Source organism: Dermacentor silvarum, chromosome 10, assembly GCF_013339745.2.
Source record: "Dermacentor silvarum isolate Dsil-2018 chromosome 10, BIME_Dsil_1.4, whole genome shotgun sequence".
In the NCBI taxonomy this organism is placed as follows: Eukaryota; Metazoa; Arthropoda; class Arachnida; order Ixodida; family Ixodidae; genus Dermacentor; species Dermacentor silvarum.
The window spans coordinates 42067126-42087005 of NC_051163.1; the positions used below are offsets into that span (position 1 = coordinate 42067126).

The window sequence follows — 19880 nt, forward strand, 5'->3', positions numbered from 1 at the left end:
GCAGATACCCTGGCGGGACAAGCTCTCGTCCAGCGAGTACGTCGAGCAGCCATGGCCAGGGGAGTCTTGGAATGAGGACACCACCCACTCGTCCTCAAGATCAACGACCTCGATGGTCTAAATAAATGTTTTCTCTCTCTCTCTCTTTATTGTTGTTAACCGAGGCGGCTAATGTCCGTTGTTTGCTTATTTTTAAATGCAGAGCACTTCTTTAACTCACATGTAGCGTGCGCCGTCCGTCCGCAACAGCTCGAGCACAGGTGCGCCCTCTCCCCCACTCCTCCTCTCCCGCATCACGCTTGCAGCACATGTGCAGCGCGCGAAGCGTTGTAGTTGAGTCGCGCTCCGGCGCTGCAAGCACCGTAGCAACAGCAGGTGCTGGCGTGATAGCGCGCCCTCTCTCCACCCCCTCTCCCTCTAACGCGCGCGCTAGGAATATAACGCGGGTTGGCGCGGGCTCCACTCGTCAACTCCTGCGCTCTCTTCTCTTGCGTTCGTCGGCGGTCGCAGTTGATAAGCGATGGAAGCAAGACCTTCAACTAGTACCTCGACGCAATACATCAGCGTCGAAACACCAGTTCAAGACATCGTACCATCGTCTTCGTCCACGGCGGCAGAAGACAAGGCAGCGAGGCGGCGCGCTGCCGACGCCGAACGCAAGCGTCGTAAGCGTGCTGCCGACGCCGAACTTCGTGAACGAGAAACCGCGGCCAGGCGTCAACGTCGACAAGCGGATCCCGAGCAGCGTGCACGAGAAGCCGAGGGCCGGCGTCAGCGTCGGGCCGCGGACCCTTCGAGTCGAGAACGACACGCGGCTGCGACACGTCAGCGTCGGGCCGTGGACCCCGGCGTACGGGTGGTGGTGGTGAAAAACTTTTATTTGTACGACAAAACGTACGAGGAGGTATGCTCGGGACGACCCTGAAGAGGCCGCCCCTTACAAACACTAGGTGGAGTCCCTAGTACGGGACCCCAGTGGCAGTAGCCGCCGCCTGGGCGCGCTTAACCAGGGCCTTTTGGGCCCGTAGGTCTGAGCAGCCAAGCAGGGCAGCCTCCCAGTACTCCCGGGTAGGGTTGGGTAAGGGGGAAAAGGCAGGGTTGGATGGGCAAGCCCACACCATGTGGTAGAGGTCCGAAGACTTCTCCGCACAGTGCGGGCAAGCTCCTGTAAAGGCCGGATCGAAATGTTTAAGAGCCGCCGGGCACAGCATAGTGTTCGTGAAGAGACGAAGCAGGAGACGCTCCTCCTCCTTTTTGAGGCCTCTACACGGGCGGGGGTAGAGTTCTAGGCCAGATTGATAATAATCTGTAATTTCTGTATACGAGTAGATTGGGTTTGGGGTGGAGTCCTGATCGGCGGGGTCAGAGAAATAAGGAGCCCAGTGAGAAAGCGCGCACGGGAACGAGAGGCGGCGGCGAGCAAGCGTCGTCGTCTGGAGGCCGCCGCCGCCGCCGCGGAGCCCGTTAATAAGAATCGCAGTGATGCCAATAAAATAATAACAACTTTACGTTACCTACTTACAATTCTCTCTTCTCTCCCAACCCAGACCACCACCACCACACCAACAACACCAACACCACGGAACCCCACTATACTCTGCATTTACACGTGTCCCTCGCGCGGGGGCATGCGACGGCGTTTTTAGCCCTTTATACGAGCGACCCTCGTTCCATCTGCTCGCCTAAAGCATGACTGGGGCCTCGACAATGTGCAATGCCCGACTACACGTTCGCGCCTGTCATGGCATCACGCGAGGCCATACGCGCTTGCGCCACGTGTCTCTCGAGGTGATACGAGCGGGCGCGGCGTGGCTATCTATCTGCGCATTCCAGATGTTTCCTTCAACCTCCTTATTCTTTCATATTTAGTATGCAGCAGTTCAGTCCCAACGCGGCCTCATGATCGGCTACAAAAAAGGCGAGCAGTCTTTCATTGGAGCCATTGTTTCACGTCTTATGGCTGTCTGTTGTCTAAAGCGAACATCGTCCTTGGACTAGTTTTCTGCAGGATGTTTTTCAATGTAGCTTTCACAATTCTTCGCCTTCTCGTGAATTAAGCGTATATCTGGAAGAGTTTGATGCACAGAGTAAGTCTTTTATCTAACTATGCAGTGGCCTCTTAGCAGTAAGCGATGTGCGAATGAAATAATCAATGTTTCTTTCGTGTGATGCCAGCGCCTCATTTTATACTTGACGCAGTGTGCAGTTCGACCTTCTGGGCCTGTACAACGCGGCGTGGTACAAACCCGTGACCGTCAAGTTCTCCACCTGAGAGTCTCGTTCCATGTCAAGAATGTGTCACCATTACTCAGTCAGACCAGTGTCTTGCAGAAGTGCGATGTAGTAAAGGGAATCTCACATATTTCGAGGTCTTTTCGGTATTTATATATGATAATTTGATGAAGAAGAGTTATGTGTTACAAATATGGTATAGAATTCTTGAAATGGAACATTAGGAAAGTAATCTTTTCTTTTTCTATAGATAATCAAGGACAGCTTCGTATATATTTCCATATGGCTGTAGTCGAGTACCAACCATCTGATTGAGACTACAAAAGTGCTACACAAACTCTGTCCAGAATCACGAATGAAGCGGATTCACCAAAAGTTGTTCTGTGGAGCGGAATGTCGCCGGCAGTATGAAAAACAAGTTATCAATCTTTACAGCTTGCTTCCCTCTCCTGTCGTCGCAAATGTACTTATCTCTGTGCGTTTCGCAACAACAATAACAAAATAATGTGTGGCTCTGCTCCCGCAAACACCAGAGCTGGGGAAAGTCTAGTAAAGTAGTGGCAAACCACAATTAGTGTAACTTTTGCTGGGCTTCCTCACCTACGCGAACTTTCGGCTTCCCTCAATCTAAACTCGGGATGTTCTCTTCTGCGACGCTTAGTTTTAGCTTCCCTAGCTCTTGCTTCAGTCTTTCGGAAGCGACGAGTGTCCAGTTCTCTGGTCGAAACCTGCCGAGCCGCCGCCAGAGTACTGTGCATATATTCTAGGCACTGTAGCCAGAGCGGCATCGGCTGCAATCACGGACACCGGGCGCGTTCGGCGCGAACGCAGGGAAACGCGGTCGGCGTCGGCAACAGCTCCACGCGTCCCACTCCTACGCATTCGCTATGATAAGTGGTTCTTGAGGGAAAGGGAAAGGTTGGCGCTATCTTCTGCAGCCCTTGAGGGAGCACGGCTCAGCGCCAACGGGGAGGGGTAAGTGGGAGCGAAAGAAGGGATATGTCTATGCTGTGCGATGTTATTTTTATACTCTGCTTTCACTCTCTCTCAGCTCTCTCCCCCTGCTGCGGACGACGGAATGATCATTATAGAGAAGTTGTAACAGCGTCGCTGTAAGAGAAGAGCTACAATCTCATTTTACAAAGCGATCTTATTCTTCCACCGACGTGCATTTCCCCTCGTTTAGATCGTGCACAAAAGATGGAAACGGTATCATGCCTATAAAGCGAACCTGCTCCCAATTCTTCATACCCCGGACCTCTCAGGACTGGAACTACGTTTCCGAATCAGTGACGTCAACTGCTGGTCGCTTCGAGTTTCGCATTGCTTCAGATACTGTATTTCCGGGTACCTAATAGAGGAGTCCGTATTCACACTTGCGTTAACTTGTTAGACATTTGTTTCTCGTTGGTCGCCCCCTACCTTTTTATTACTCTGCATAGTATTGTAATAACAGGAATCTATCAAAGCCTACATGTAGTCATGTGTTTCTACATGAGTACCACTCCCCTTATAATGCATCGGGCCCAGCGGCTAAAATAAATAGAAACATTCCAGCTTCACCCGAAAGCCGCAGCGTGGCTGCGCCGTAAGCAGCCGCTGCCGGAGTAGAACGCCCGTCCCGTAAGAGGACGAGGTGGGCATCTACGTCTGTTGCATCAAGCGTTGTGGTGAGGGTGCGCGTGTGAACATCTAGCCGGGTTTGCAGTGTCTGAACCCAATCGGCAAGCGTGTCGGTTGCGGAAATGGTGTCAGAGGCTGCGCAGGAAGCTGAGGCTGCGCATCGCACAGCTCTCTTCTGAGGCTAAATCAGAGAAGTCTGGAAGCATTAGAAAACTTCTCAACACAACTAACATTCCAACACCGAATGCCTTTCACAGTTACGACGGCGTTATCTCCCAACACCAGACGCGCCACGCTACGTGGACTACACGGGTCCTCCTAACACACTGGCTTATCTTAACGCGCTTACAACTGTCACTGAGCTTCGCGCAGTGATCGCGCCGAGGGAGTGGCTGCTACCTATGGGGCCCAGGGCTAAGGGCTCCACCTTCGAGGCACAACTGGTCTCCACGATATTGTAATAAAGTTTATTCTCTCACGGTGACGGCGACGGGAGAAATTCCCTTGTAGTGGTCATATAATTGCTATCGCAATAAAACGAGGGCTCAGTATTTATTTGGAGTGCTTCTATAAATAGCATGAACGTGAAAATTTTGTCACTGATTGCACATACCATCAATTTTGGTGCCACCACATGACTTAGGAGCGATCTTGAAGATTTCAAAATGGAGGTGTGTTAACAGGTGTCTGCCTCCAAATTTGTCATATAAAAAACTGCCACCAGGGTTCAAACAAACACACTAATTCATATATTGTTGCTAAATTGTCTGCTACTCAAGTTATGCTGCAGAGTACATTCGTCTCGCCGAATAACTTATCTGCAAGAACGCCACACTCAAAGGCGTTTTATGAAAAATCTGCATGTAAATCTGTACCTGATATAACGCCGGTTTGATTCCGCCCAGCACAATAAAAATCTTCAAATACTTATTTTTTGGTGAAAAGCCGCACCCACCTTCATGCTGCAGTGACCCAAGTTGCCGTCAAAAGATTCACTGAAGAGCAGCGCATTTTATTTTATTTAGTTGTTCAATACTGTGCCCCCCAATGGCCAAGCAGGAGAGGGCAAGCACAGATATGTACAACAAACACTGCTATGAAATGGTAATGAAGTTCTAAAACGCAAAAAAAAATCACAGCATATCCACGGGGTGAATGATGATGAGTGGGCGAAGCTCCGGAGGGAATCATCGGATCTCCCGCTTAAGGGGACGCTAGCACAAACGCGTTAGAAACGTGCAGTACTCTCTAGTAAGGGGGAGCGGCCACAGCGTCTTACGCAGCCATTTACACATGCCGGAACGTGCACCGCGTTTGCCGACGCCATCACATGACTGCTGAGAGAGTATACCCCCCGTATTCATAAACGCTCCTCGACTTGAACTTGACTTGCCACCGCCTTGGGCAGCGCGTTCGAAACGCGTTGAAGGTAAGGCGGAGAGGCCACAACGTCTTACACCAGCTTCTTACACGGGCCGTAACGCGCTAGCACAAACGCGTTAGAAACGCGCTAGAAACGCGGCCTTTCGTTAATGTTGGGTATTTATTGCCATCGTGGTGCGCGTGTCTATGTGCGCTTCGTGGCGTAGTGGGCTAACGCCGCGCGCTCGGAAACCAGGGGTCCCTGGTTCGATTCCGCGCTACGGACACAACTTCGGAATTTTTTTTTCTCATTTTTCTCAGACTGGTTACACACTACTACTACGACGACGGGGATGGAACGGGTGCCGCTATAAGGAGCTTCGCTCCTAAAATATTTGAAATGTTTCATCCGGACTACCAAAAAGCAATCAACCGCCACTTCCCTCTCGAGGAAGTGGGGGTAAGCAAAGCTTGTCTGCATTTCTTCGGTGTTCCTCGGAATGAATTGCACTGACGAGTACCACGTTGTACTCGAACCACGACCGGTCACACACACTGCAGCTGGCTCCGAAGTTCCGGTTCAGAAATTCGCGTTGAAACCTGGCCATCGCGCCGCAGAAGTTGGCGCTAGCATCGCCGAAGCATGCACCACCGTTGTCGGGTTCCTTGAGGGCTAGACGAGGCTGACGTTTGGCCTCAACATCGCGCTCCCTCGACTCGGAGTCCACGGCTCTTCGCTGACGTTTCGTCTGGGCTTCGGAAGCCATCACACTAGAATCGGCACGTCGATGACGAGCCCTTTCCCGAGCAAGTTCGCGTAGCCGTTGCTCAAACGCAGCCTCCTCTTCGGCGGAACGCACCACGCGAGCCTTCCCATCCGTACGCCGAATTTTATCTGAGACGAGGGAAGACTGGCGCAGCGCGCGCCAACCCCCTTTCCCGCCCCTTTTCTACCCGCGACAAACCAAACGACCCTGATTGGTCGCGCGCGTCACGTGTTCCGGCGCCGGCGCAGCTTTCCCCGCACCTACTTTTATTGCGATAGCAATTATATGGACACTTCAACGGGATTTCTGCCGTCGGCGTCGTCGTCGCCGTCGCCGTCAGGTTCCGTATAGATTCCAAGGGCGATAAAATCGTCGCCGCGCGCCGTACGAGTAAAAGCCCGCGGGGGACGCGCGCTATCACGGAGAGCCAACGCACGGCGGAAAGCAAACGCGATTGTCGCCCAAAAGGCCGTGGGGGTATGGGGGGAGGGAGTCGGGGCGACGCTGTGCTACGGCACCAAATGCTTATCTTGCAACCCAGCGCAAGGAGAACTGGCAACGCAATCTCCCACGCGAAAGCAAAAAAATGTCACAGTTTCGCCCTAAGGGCGAAGCAATGAATGCGATAGCAACACAGCAATGTCATACGAAGTAAGGTGAGCGGCTTTGGTAGCAATATGAATTGTAGTAAACATGAGCTGATTAAGTAAGCAGGTGTGCTGCGGCGTAAGTAGACCGACATGAAGAGAGACTCGATGACCACGAGAAGGCGCGTGTGAAACGGTGGTGATGATGAGAAGCGCTTCCCGTGGGCAGCGCGTGCGAAGGGACACACCTGTAGTGCTGCACTGCCGATCCGGGCAGCATTGCATGTGTAGCGTGCGTTGGAAAATGTGGCCCGACTATTACTAACTGAATGAACAAGCGTGGTGTGAGCGCGCACAAACAAACATGAATAGGTCACACTGAAGGACTGCAGACAACGACTGTCAAAACGCTGGCAGCGAGCCCATACGCCGCAGCGGGCGAAGGTACGTGCGGTCTATCGCTTCAACGGAAACTGAGCGGCGAATGCACGGCGCATAAAGGTCAGAGCCGTGTGGAGATAAGAGACGGTGCGGACGAGCGAGGAGCGCGGTTGTTGGCATAGTAGAAGTGCGCCCCCCCCCCCCCCCGCGCTCCCTCCGGCGCTGGCTTCCCGCTTCCTTGCTTGCGCGTGGGTGATTCAGTGCGTTCGCTCTCCGTGATAGCGCGCGTCCCCGCACGCTTCCGCTCGGGCATACGGCGCGCGGCGACGATTTTATCTATAGGGAACCTCACGGCGACGGCGACGGCAGAAATCCGGTAGAAGTGTCCATATAATTGCTATCGCAATAAAAAAAGCGGGGAGGCAGCGCGGGAGGGACGGGGGGAGCAGCTTCTACTCTGCCAACAAATACGCTTGCACTGGCTGTGGTAGCCGTCGCCCGCACCGTCTCTTTATCTCCACCACGGCCGGGCTCGACTGGCGCGCGCACTCGCTTCTTAAGCGAGCGAGCGCGCGCGCCAGTCGAGCCCGGCCGTGTCTCCACACGGCTCTGACCTTTATGCGCTGTCCATTCGCCGCTCAGTTTCCGTTGAAGCGATAGACCGCACGATTCTTCGCCCGCTGCAGCGGCCGCGCCAGCGTTTTGACAGTCGTTGTCTGCGGTCATTCAGTGTGATCTATTCATGTTTGCTTGTGCGCGATGACACCACGCTTGTCAATTCAGTTAGAAAGCGAATGTGTCCAAGTTTATGCGGCCGATAAAACTACTCTACTATCCCTACTCCGAATAGCTCTCTACCAATTTGCTATCGCAATTGATGCTTCGCCTTTCGGGGGTACTGCGACATTTTTTTCTTTCTTTCTTTCCTTCTTTCTTTCTTTGTTTATTTCTTTCTTTTTCTGTTTCTTTCTTTTTTCCTTTCTTTCTTTTTTCTTTGTCTTTTTTGTCCCTCACTCATACCCGCATATCCAATGCGGGTATGCGCCACATGTGAGTTTTTGCGTGACTACAAGCCACCGAAACTTGCAAGCGAATACATGCTTTGCTTGTGAAAGAAAATAGAATACGTGAACACATGAACTATTCCACTCAACCTGGTTACCTTGAATTATGAGGCAGGGAATTCCAGTCGTCTATTGTTCTAAGGAAGCAGTATCTGTAGCTGTTTGTGCGTGCAAAAACAGGATTCACTGCCTTGTTGTGCTTGCGACGAGATGCTCTAGCCTAATCCTTTATTTCATGTGCTTCTGGTTTTATTCCCAAGTTTGCAAATTAGAGTGAACGGAAGAAAGTAAGCCTTGCTGACAACAATCCTTCAACAATACAAACCGGGCGGCTAAGCGTCGAACTTTGTTCCAGCTAATTTTCATTGGCTGTTGTGCGGAGGTCCCAGATGAGGCTGGTGTATTCAAGAGAGGTTCTGCCAATTGATTTATATGCCTTCAATCTTAACTCACAGGGGACCCAAGTTGGCGAAGGAGAGGTTCATGAAATGCGGAACATTCAAAGTGGCACACACTCAGAGACCAACGTTGGAGTAAAAGAGGTTCACTGAAAAGTGTCACGTGCTCATTGACCCAAATTGGTCCAATGGTTCGTTTAAGACACGGATCCCTCAATACAGCAGCCCGATACTCTATAGCCACTAGACCATAGACTACCCAGTGACCCAAGTCGGCAGGAAAACGGCTGGAATACCGAAAGAAAACCGGCAAGTGTGGAAATCATCTCCAGAATGCAGTGACGCATCAGGCCCTCTGGGCGTAAGTCTGTTTCCTCACTATACGCTCCGAGCTGCCACGTTCTCTCCGGCTCGCTAATTGCGCCGTTTGTGATCAACTTATTGTATTAAATACTTCCGATTCCGTTAACTGCTTTAAAGTACCATGCCAAATCAGTTCGATAGGGATTCAAATTTTCCAATTTCGAATGTTCCAGCTTGAAATGGTGATTTAGCTGCTCATATAGTCTTTTAAGGCATTTTAGGGAGCATCGCAGGAACTAGCTTTTTCTGCGGCCTTCCTTAATTCACCATACCCTTTAAAGCTTCCCCACGGGTACTAAGCAATCCTGCCGTATTTTTGACAGGTGTATTTCCGTTTTTGCTTGCCCTTTTTTGCGGTGCTGTCGATTAAGCCTCTTCGTGACCTGTGACACGCTCTCCAAGCAAATTACATTTTTCTTCTATTTACCGCAACTTTCCCAACCACCAACCTTAGAAATTTCTTAAGAACACTTTCCGCAATACCCATTCTGTTTCTGCTAAGTCTACTTCCGATATAGTTTTAGTGTAGTCGTTTCAAATGTTCAGGTGGGAGTCAATTTCCATAAGCAATGCAACAGTTTGTGATAAACATGCTAGGTGGCGGTACCACACCGGCGGCATGCGCTCCACATATTAGACAATACTCGCGGACGCACTGTGCTCATGCTGAATGTATAAAAAAAAAGGAAAATGTACAGATCCCGCGCACTGTGTAACTGCACAGATCTGCAATGATCTGCAGTTTATTTTACCTTGAGCCTGCATCGTAATTGAGCCTCCACCGTTGCCGGGAATTGAGCCCGCGACATGGTGTTCACCAGCAGCGCTACGCCATAACAACTGAGCGACCACGCTGAGTATTACCTTCACTAGAGCCACCATGCTCGATGTCCTCAAGCAGCGTGCGCAGATGTGCCCAAAGACGACAACGAGCCAAGCTAACCACGTGTCGGTTCGTCTACCGCGGGGGCACTTTTGAAGTTCTCCCATCTTCCGAAGTATTTTCTGACTGTCTTTAGGGCAGTCTATAACCTTGAGGGTTAAAGTGCAAGAAAAAGGAATCTGTGCAGATCTTACCCCCTTGTTGGAATCTGTGTGAAGCGAAGCTTCAGTAAAGCGGGTAATAAAATGCTTTACATGTAACGGTGATGCATACAAATTAGTTTACTTTCATTTTACCAGACTAGTAATCTCACGGAGTGCATTTATGCCATTCGACAGGCGTTAAACGCACCAGACATTCAACGTGACCATCTCCCTTCTCTCTATAAGAAATCGTGATACATCTCCAAATAGTGACAAATGCCTTCGCAGCTCACTTTCGGGAAAAAAAAATTGTGGAAATTCTGCCCGCCATTTTTGTTTTCGCAGATGCGGCGACGTAACTTCCGAAAACAAAATGGTGAAAAATTGCATATTTTATTTGGTTGCTCTCAAATTCTCTTGGGTGACTTATAAACCAGCGTTCCTTTAATGACGTTTGCTGCGTGAGTTTGGTTTTCGTTTTTATGTGTTTACAATAGCAAAGAAAAGTCAGAAATTAACTAAGCTTGGAATATCATTTTGGGTATTCTATGTTGTCTTACAAAGTCGAGTTCGTTACGTTTTACCGACATACATGGTGTATCGAAGTTGCGAAACAAAAAAGTAAAAATGAAAAGCGATGCATTGACCGCGATAGCAAAATATAAATTTGCGCTTGAACTTCTCAAGACGGTGTTCTATGTATACGAGGGTGAGACATGTAGGCACTACTCAGCACTCAAGCCAACCCCCCCTGCTGCGTAGGAGAAGCAGCGTCCTAGTAGCTACCAGGCGTCTCACAACGTTGTGATAAGGAGCGTCGCCGGGGGGCGTTGCCGGAAACCGACGGGAAACTATCTGCGTTAATCGCCGTTCAGTGAAGTATTCGATAACGTTAACTTGAGGTCTACGTCCCGTTCCGCTCCGAGCAGTTCAGCCGGCGCGCTAGTTGCGCGTATACAGTGGCGCTCGCACAATGCTTATGCCAACAGATGAAGGGGGAACGCCCCCTTAATTGGCTCCGCCACCCAGGCGATTGCGAGCGTAGCCTTGGCGGCGCGTTGACTTGGTCGTTTTTTTCATCCAAACACGGCACCTTGTGTTACTTATGTTGGAGGTATTGCTCTAACCAACAACGGCGGCGCCGACGGCGTTATGGCGCTTCGAGTGTCTGTAAAATCGCTGCCACAATAAAATATAATTACATGTAAATAATTTCGTGTAATTTGTTTCGTAAAGTCCGCCAGTACATGCTAATCGATCCAGTATGCTCTCCTAAGTGCGTAATTCTGTATACGGTAATATGACCTGAATTTTCACCTTATTGCCCTTCTTTCATTGGGCTTTGAGACATTTCAGACTAAAAGGCTCTTGTTGCTGGTGGACCCGATTACAAAGCCATTTTTGCGATTCGTTTTGCCCTTATTGAATAACTATTTAGCAGAAACTCGCAAGCTTCCTAGAGCAATTGTTACGGCTTTGTTCGGAATATGGAAGAGGTTCACACATTGAATGCAGCTCGAATGTACAGTGACTCTTCGTTCGCTGTAGCAGCAGAGAGTACATAGTTATATAGGTTATAGCTATGTATTATCTGATGTCATAGTTTTACAGTGTCTAGTTATGTACTATATGTGTACATAAGCTTGTACATATGATTTCTTTTGTTATTTCTTGTACATTGTGTAAATAAACTTTTTCTAAACAGCAAGTTAGTTTTATAGGAAAAAGAGAGAGAATAACATTCTATTGAATGAAAAGGAAAGGGGTGTTGGGAGCGGGTGGGTGGGTCCCTCTTTTGAGACTCCACTGGTCTGAGCTACTCGCCGTGCCTGGTCGAGTAAGACCCCTCTGGGTCTCCAGGTCCGCGCCGGCGAGGATGGTCTCCCACTGCTCCCCACTTGTGATTTTGGATCCCAACAGGGGAGAATTTAATTTTGGGGCCTACTCGAGCATTCCCACGTTACGTGGGCGAGAGTTAGCTTCCACCAGCACCACGGGAAGTGGCTTGGATAGGCCACTTGGCCAAATGGCGTGCCACAGCCCGAGGTGCGGGTAGTTATTTGTCTGAATTAGTCTCAAATCCCGGGCATCCGCTCCGCTCATACTCGGATGGGGCACCGCGTATGTACTGCGCTCCAGACGCTGATGCTCAAGGATGTCGCGTGGAGACGTCAAATCATCCAATCAAGGTGTCTCGTGCTGCACTCTCGCTCGGCAAGCCAATTCTCGAGCGAGAGCATCTGCCCTACCACTTACCGCAACCCCCGCGTGGCCCGGGCACCAGATGACACTGTGCGTTTCCCGGAGAGTGTGACCTAGTATGCGTAGAGCACATGCGGGTACTCTGCCTTGCATGAACCGGCGACATGGCACCTGGGAGTCCGTGAGGATCACAGATAGCTGGCCGGCTGCATCTTTCGCTTTAATTGCCATTGCAATGGCGGCTGTCTCCGCCGTGCCTATGGGTTTGCTCCTAAGTGTGGCGCCAATTTGAAATTTCGATCGATCCGTCGGGCTTGTGGCCACTATTATATGTCCACCTGGGCCCGGAGCTGCGTCTGTGTACAGTGCTTCAACACAATTTCCAAACCTTTTTTTGGTGCTGGTGTGCCCGATCCATGCGCCGGCCCGGGTGGTAAAAAGGGCTCATGTTTTTGTGAACTGGGGTCACTGTGAGATTTTTGCGTATCGCTCGAGGTGAGCCACTAAGTCTTCCTCGTAGTAGTGCTGTCGTACGGGGTAGCCTAATGTTTCTAGCAGCATTATCCCGGCTGGGGATAAGTTTAGGCGCTCTCTTTGCGATATTAATACCGCTGCCTTAAGTTCTTCGAAGGCGTTGTGGGAAAGAAACCGAATAGAAAGTTGCAGCCCGTAAATGTCTATGGTGTAGAAGTGCTGGCCTAGTATGTCTGCTTGTTCCTATAGACTTTCTTGCGTGCCTGGAGCTGAGAGTATGGGGATCGTGTAGGGAGCATAGTCGCCCTTAAACTTGCGAACCTGGTCCCACATTCTCTTGGATGTTATTTAACTGTTAATCGATGAGATGTAATTTTTCCATGAATTCCTTCCTGCTTGCCTACGAATATACCTCGCCTTCGCTTTCGCTTTTTTGAATGATAAAAGATTATCTTCTGTTGGGTACCTTCTGAAAATACCCCACGCTTTTTTTTTGAAGTTTTTTAGCTTGTGTGCATTCATTCGTCCACCAGGGTTTTAGTTTTTTTTTTCTTAAGAAGCCAGAAGATTGGGGAAAAGCTTCTTCCGCCGCAGCAACTATTCAAGCAGTAATCCTCTCATTTGGTTCATCTATGCTTAGGTCGTCTAAGATCACTTTATCTAGGCTGGCTTTTTCAGTGAAGAGAGGCCAGTTTGCTAGGTGAACTTTCCAACGGTGTGGTCTAGAAGGTAGTATAGGTAGCGTGGATGTTAGTTTTATGACTGCAGGCATCACTACCCTAGGGATTAGCTATTACAGTCCAATGGAGATCAGTGTACAGAGATGGAGAACACAGTGTCAAATCACGGCAACTCATAGCTCCTGTGTTTGGGGAACAGTACGTGGCCGCACCGGTATTTAAAAGACATAGTTCGTTACTTAGGATGAAATCTTCGATTGCTTGTCCCCTATGGTCAGTTTTTTTTTTTTTTTTTTTGCTCCCCCATAGTGTATTATGCCCATCAAAATCTCCCGCTATCAGAAATGCTTCTGGTAGCTGGTCTAAAATCAGGTCTAAATCTCTTACAATGAACTGTGTGTGTTGAGGAATATAAAGGGAAGAGATGGTAATGGTTTTATGTGCTAAAATGGTGACAGCAGCAGTTTCTATGTGGCTATTAACGGACACTGCCCTGGCTGGGATTCCGTGTTTCACAACAGCCGCACCGCCCGACAGCCGGTTAGCCTGAGTACGGTCGCGCCGTACAACAGTGAAGCCTTTTAAGATGTTAATGTTTTTATCGCATAAGTTTGTTTCCTGTAGGCACAAAGCCACAGGGAAAAAGTTATTCAGTATATCTCTTATTTCACCTAAGTTGCGTAAAAATCCTCTGCAATTCCAGTGGATAATAAAAGCCATTTTTAAGCTGAAAGATAAAAAATGGCATTATGATTGAATAAGATATAAGATGTTAGGTAACATAGATAGAAGAGGCTAATACAAAGAAGCGATAAACTTTAGGTTATCACTTTCTTAATTAGCGTGGTTATTGGGACTTTGTCCCTCTTTGCGCGCTCGTCCTTCAGCGTCAACGACGCCGAGGTTTTTGCGTAGACCTCCATCGCCCTACCTGAGGCGCTGGAGGACCGAGAGTTGGGCGAAGGCTCACGTGTCTCGGGCCTTGGGGTTCGATTGATTTTAGGACCCAGCGGGACTGGTGTGCGCGGGCCCTTCGAAGAGGATGGAGCAGCACTGGCGGCATTCACCACGGGGGCGGGAGGGGTCACTGCGGGACGTACCACTGTGCGTGGGCTCGCAGGACTCCCTAGGCCTCTGTGACGCTGCCCCCACCTGCGTCACATTGACGTAACTTCTAGAAAGGTAAGACAATCGCTTTCTTGCTTAATAGAAGGAGATTTTTTTCTTTAACAGTTAGTGCAACTACTTCCTTTTCTTTTTTCCAGCAAGGGTAAGACCGTGAGTAGGCTGGATGGTCCCCTTTGCAGTTAACACAGTGTAGAGAAGTGCAATTGTCAGATTGGTGATCATTGGAACTGCATTTAGCACAGGTTGTTGGTCCTCGGCATGCATGTGAAGCATGTCCAAACCTTTGACACTTGAAACATCGTTTGAGGTTCGGGATATATGGTCTGACATTTGCTTTTGCGTACCCTGCGTTCAGAGAAGTAGGCATTTCGCTTGTTCCAAAGGTGAGTATAACATGTTTTGTCAGAATCTCTTGGTCATTTCGGCAGATGACAATTATTTGTACTTTAGTGACGTTTTATTTCTGGAAACACTCCAGCAGTTCCTTATCGCTGAAGCCAAGAAAGTCCTCGGATATCACACCCCTGCTTGTATTTAGAGTTCTGTAGGCTGAAATTCTTGCTGTCACCTTGCTAATATTGGTAAGTTCCGTGAGCTTTTGTACTTGATGTTTGTCATTTAGTTCTAGGAGGAGGTCCCCGCTTGACATTTTTGAGGCTTTGTATGTCGGTCCTATTTTGTGTTTCAGGCACTTGGGCACCAGGAATAGAGAAAGCGTTATTACGAGTGTGTTGTTTTAGCTATGCCCTGCATGGTACTTGGGGAATGTTGGGGCGTTGCTCCGAAGGGAGAACTGAAATGTTGCTTCAGTGCGGCCGCATTTCCCAGGCCGATCATAGACAACAGAGGTTTACGCGGCCACGAGAAGATGTGTATGTTCGACAACAGTGCCGACCGCCCACCACGGAGCCCAACGAGGGGACGCGACAGAGCTTGTACACAAGTCTGCACGACGTCAGGCGTACGCCGCTACTATAACCAGGTATGGTGTACCCAAGGTAGGATAGCCACACACGGTTAACCCTTCCCGCCAGGGAGAATGGAAATAAATGGAAGAGAGTAGAAGACAGGAAAGACCATCATGAGAGAGAGAGCGTCGGATTGTTCGTGGTTTCCCCCCCCCCTCCCACTCCAGAAATAGTTCGCCACTGGCCTGGACGTCCCGACGTGGGAGACCTTTTCCCGGGTCATCAATCGGCAGGACACTTAAAAAAAGTTTTTACCAACCAACCAACTGAGGCGCGGAACTGGTCTAAAATCAGGCGCCTTCGTCGTATGCTGCGGCCCGTCCGCGGAAGCCAAGGAGAAAAAAATTTGCCGCGTATCTGCGTGCTTCGCTGCAAATGTCGTCGAAAGACGATAGTCTTCTGCCGGTCGTACTGCATGAGTGCTGGTCTGATCCGCGGCCACCCGTGATGCTGTTCTCGTACCATTTCCGTCCTGGCATGAAGGTTTGTTTGAACAGATTTCATTTTACCGCATTATTTCATCAAGCGGCCATTTATGTTTTGCCCTGCCTCAGACAGCGCTTCCTTTATGTTGAATCGGCCGCATCTGGCTGGCATTGATAAAATTGAGGAGGCACTGCGTGAGACATGGACGCCATCTGGCAATACATCGGGAAACATGAGCTTGTGCAGAGAGTTTCCTTCCTCCATGGCAGAGGGCGCTCGTCGGCGCGCAGTCGGGGAACGTCGTTCGTATGCGCGCATAGCATGGCATTTTCATCGCAGCTTAAGAAACTGGGGTCTTTAGAGTTACATATCTATGTATTTTCTATTAAAGGAACACACCTCCTAATACTTACCTAGTGATGTTGCGCCTCAGATATGCGTAAAATTTACTTTGTGATCGATAACGTTCACAAGTATGAACAGCTGTACCAGTTTAAGTAGTGTGGGCGGTAAGCAAGTGGTCCTACTTTGGCCGGGTGGCTGAATCGGGTGACAGACAGACAGACAGACAGACAGACCAAATTTTCAGCGTTTAAGTTCCCCAAGAAAGACTATCGTCTTTAAAAGTCGCAAGCCTGCGCGCCACACGCAGCACAGTCACAGCGTAAGCTGGTGGAGCGGCTTAAGAGTAGCTCCAATTTGGGCACCATGCACAACAGGATCTTGGCGGCAGTCTGTTCGCCTCGTTTTAACGAGAACGATCTAAACTGTCCGCCCGGCGTCGACAGCGAGCTGCGGCTTGTAATGCTCTCTGCACAGCAGTCTACTGAGCCCGATCAAGCCTTACAACTGCATCTTACATGTCGGGTGCGCCGCGTTTGCAGGCACCTTAACTAGATGGCGCCACCATACTGGCGGAGGCTCGAGTCGTCTCCCCCTGTGTGCTAGCCTTATAGGGCATTTTGCGCCGCCCGATAGCAAGCGCTTGCGTGGCTCAGTGATAGAGTATCCGGGTCCCACGACGCGGGCGCGGGTGTGATCCCGGCAGGAATCGGCTACTTTTTCCGCGTTTCCCGCGATAGCGGTAACGGCGGACGCCGCCGGCGGCGGCAACATCGCGACCCGAAACGGCTATTGGAATGAGCCCATACAGCTTACGCTGTAAAAGCGTGGTGCAGCCGGCGCGTGAGTGGAATCGAGGAGGAAAGCGACGCGGGGAGGAGAATGTCGCTACTTAGAAATTATCAAGGGGTGTTCTACGCATTCTAATCCCGCTGATGAAGTTTGAGATTTTGGTCCTGTGTTTTTTTTTCCTTGATCTAGCGTTTGTAGCATCGGAACTATGCTTTTGAAGAGGGGGCATTGACACGTCCTTTTCTCGGAGACTGCATTTCACCTGCTAAGAACTTAATTAGTCATCGCTCAGCGCAAGACGCGCCTGCATGATTCGAACGTACTTGAGTGTTATCGTTGATTATATCTGTAGTGTATGTTCTCGCCGAACCTTGTGTACGATTGTATGCGCGACACGAATTGTGTAGTACTTTCTGAAAGGTACGCGGGCACCAGCGATTACGCTGGAACCTTCGATGAGTGATGTATAACAGGGGACGCGCTTCGCCGACTCTGCTTTGAGTACGTAACCTGTTTTCTGGCCACATGTTCGCCCATTAAAGAGTTAGTTTCGTGATTCGCAGTTCTTGCTACTGTGTTTTTCAGTGTCACTACAACAGGACACTATCATGTATTCTCATTCAATCTTCAATCAAATCAAAAAGAAAAAAAAAGAAAGAAACCGAGTACACGCGTGAGGCCGCCGCTTCGAAACAGAAACCGCACTGGCCGGGAAAAAAAAACTATTGTGCCATTGCGTCCGGACCATCGCCATCAGCGTGTTAAGGGCGGTATAGCGGTTTCGTTACAGTTCAGTTAGAGTGCTCTAGTTCAGTGTACTTGGGTAAATCAACCGCACCTAGCTCTTTTTCTGTTACAAATGAATGCGTCTCGTGCACAAATGCAACATAATGCGAGCCGTCTGTACCGGCAGGGGGCCGGGCGCCAAGGACGTCTGGCAACACTGCCGTGCTAGAAAAACTGTCGACCCTTTTCGCGGCGATCCCGCGGGCGCTGCCATGTTTGATCACGTGGTGACGCGTCCATTGCTTGCCTCAACTGCCTCCGTTGCCTCCTTGTTTACTATGGAAGTGTACGACGCCAGCGCGGCTTAGAAAACCTCTGTTCTGTTTTGGGAGATATCGTAGACGGTGACTGGGTGAACGACACGAAGATTTGATCACAGCTTCAGAGGACATGCAAAAGCGCTTTCGGAGCCGATTAACCTATGTCCAAACGGCGCAAGCAGCGTATATTGTGCTTGTTCTGAAAGCGGGGCTAAATATGTATTCCAAGTTATCCAAACATTCCGCTCCTGAATTGAATCTGGATTACTGTGTTTTGCTATTTGTACTTTATTTAGCAAATATTTTGAAGCAGCGGCTTGTCAGTTTCCGACTCAGTGAAGTTCCTCGGAGCGGCCACTATCTGATTATTTTCTGCCTATATAATCGCTCGCGGGTGTGCTCAGTTCCGGTAGATTTGGTCTTGCTGCGCACAAGGCTTGAAACGTAGCTGTTCTGCACATTTCAATACCTTGTAGGAAATGCGTATTATCGCGAGTAACTCGCTTATTCTTGTGGATCGTCACGAAACATTCAGCTTCGACCATTCGTGCGCTATAACTGTAGTACCGTCACTTATTGTCCGTATACAGTGCGCATAATTCAAGTGTGCGCCCATTCACTTATTCTTGATACGTCGGCGATAGAGTGGGCGTAAATTTTCCTGCCATTTGGGATAGATGTGTATAGATAGTATAGATAACGTGCGCGAAACTTACTATGACAGGAAGGGGCGCTACTCCCTTTGTCATTGTTTAACGAGTGGTACTCACTCTTGCCGACGTTCTGGGGCTGAAGCCCTTCCTTTGAAGATCAGCGATACAATGTTGGCGGATGAGCAGATTTCTGTATCCTCGAGGAAAGCCGTACAGGTGCCCACAAAATAACTCGGAACGCCAGACCAGTGGCCGCTCGCCGGCGGAGCACAACCGCGGAAACATACAACCTTGATCTGCGCGTGCGCGGTATCCTTGGCAAGCAAGCCTCGCTCCCTAGTGCATCTAGATAGGCGCTACCTTGCGTCCTTGTCGTTGTGCAATTATAATCCGAGCCGCATTTACTAGTTGGAAATGAGATCAGAAGTTTGACTGTAACACGACAGCTCCTTTAACAAGGATGACTGCATGCTGCAATAAAAGTTTTCAAAATGACATAAATTATGGAGTTTTACGTGCCAAAACCAGTTCTGATTATGAGGCACGCCGTAGTGGGGGACTCCGGAAAATTATACCACCTGGGGTTCTTTAACGTACACCTAAATCTAAGTACACGGGTGTTCTCGCATTTCGCCCCATCGAAATGCGGCCGCCGTGGCTGGGATTCGATCCCGCGACCTCGTGCTCAGCAGCCCAACACCATAGCCACTGAGCAATCACGGCGGGTTTCAAAATGACATAAGACGGTGTATTCCAACACGCCAATTTCATGGACAGGAAATAAATTATGCATGTGGCACTATAATAAAGGTATCTTTAATGCTTCGCAGTCACAATGAGCATCGCATAGTGCGCTATTTATTTACAAAATCTGGTCGCTTCGCTGCAGTTTTAGTATGGAGCATTTGATCGCGTATCTGCGTTGGTTGGCGCAAACATTCATTGCTTCGTTCAGTGTGGTGATACGTTGCTAATCAAGGTCGTTATCAGCTGTGTGAGTTAAATGCGTATGAAAAAAAAAAAAAACGTTGAGCGGGATCACATATCGATTGCTAAGACGACTTTGGCGGCGAAAGCTTTAATGCGTTGACGTCATTTCATTTGCGATTGTTTGCTTATGTTAGTTAATTCATAAAATAAGTAATCGTTTGTGATATTTTGGTTTATTTGTTGTCCTAATTGCTGTTACGGAGTCTTTAATTGATCCTTATTGCTATGTATTGCTCCTTGGAACTCATAATTAGTCTTAATTTGGCGTGACCAGTTTTGGCGTGACTTTATGACATTAATTTGGTGTGACTTTATCACGGAGTCTCGTATTGATGTTAAGTAGTCTCTATTAATGTTCGCAACCCTTAATTAATTT

At 49.4% G+C, this 19880-nt stretch overlaps 1 protein-coding gene across 1 annotated transcript in view; it reads left to right on the plus strand.

The window, feature by feature from the left end:
• Positions 1 to 2272, plus strand: part of LOC125941004 (uncharacterized) — a 25129-nt gene extending 22857 nt beyond the window's left edge. Inside the window, exon 3 of the mRNA XM_049657876.1 lies at positions 2200 to 2272. Within this exon, the coding sequence (XP_049513833.1) occupies positions 2200 to 2272 (73 nt within the window). The remainder of the gene's footprint in view (positions 1 to 2199) is intronic.
• Positions 2273 to 19880: the final 17608 nt, after the last annotated feature.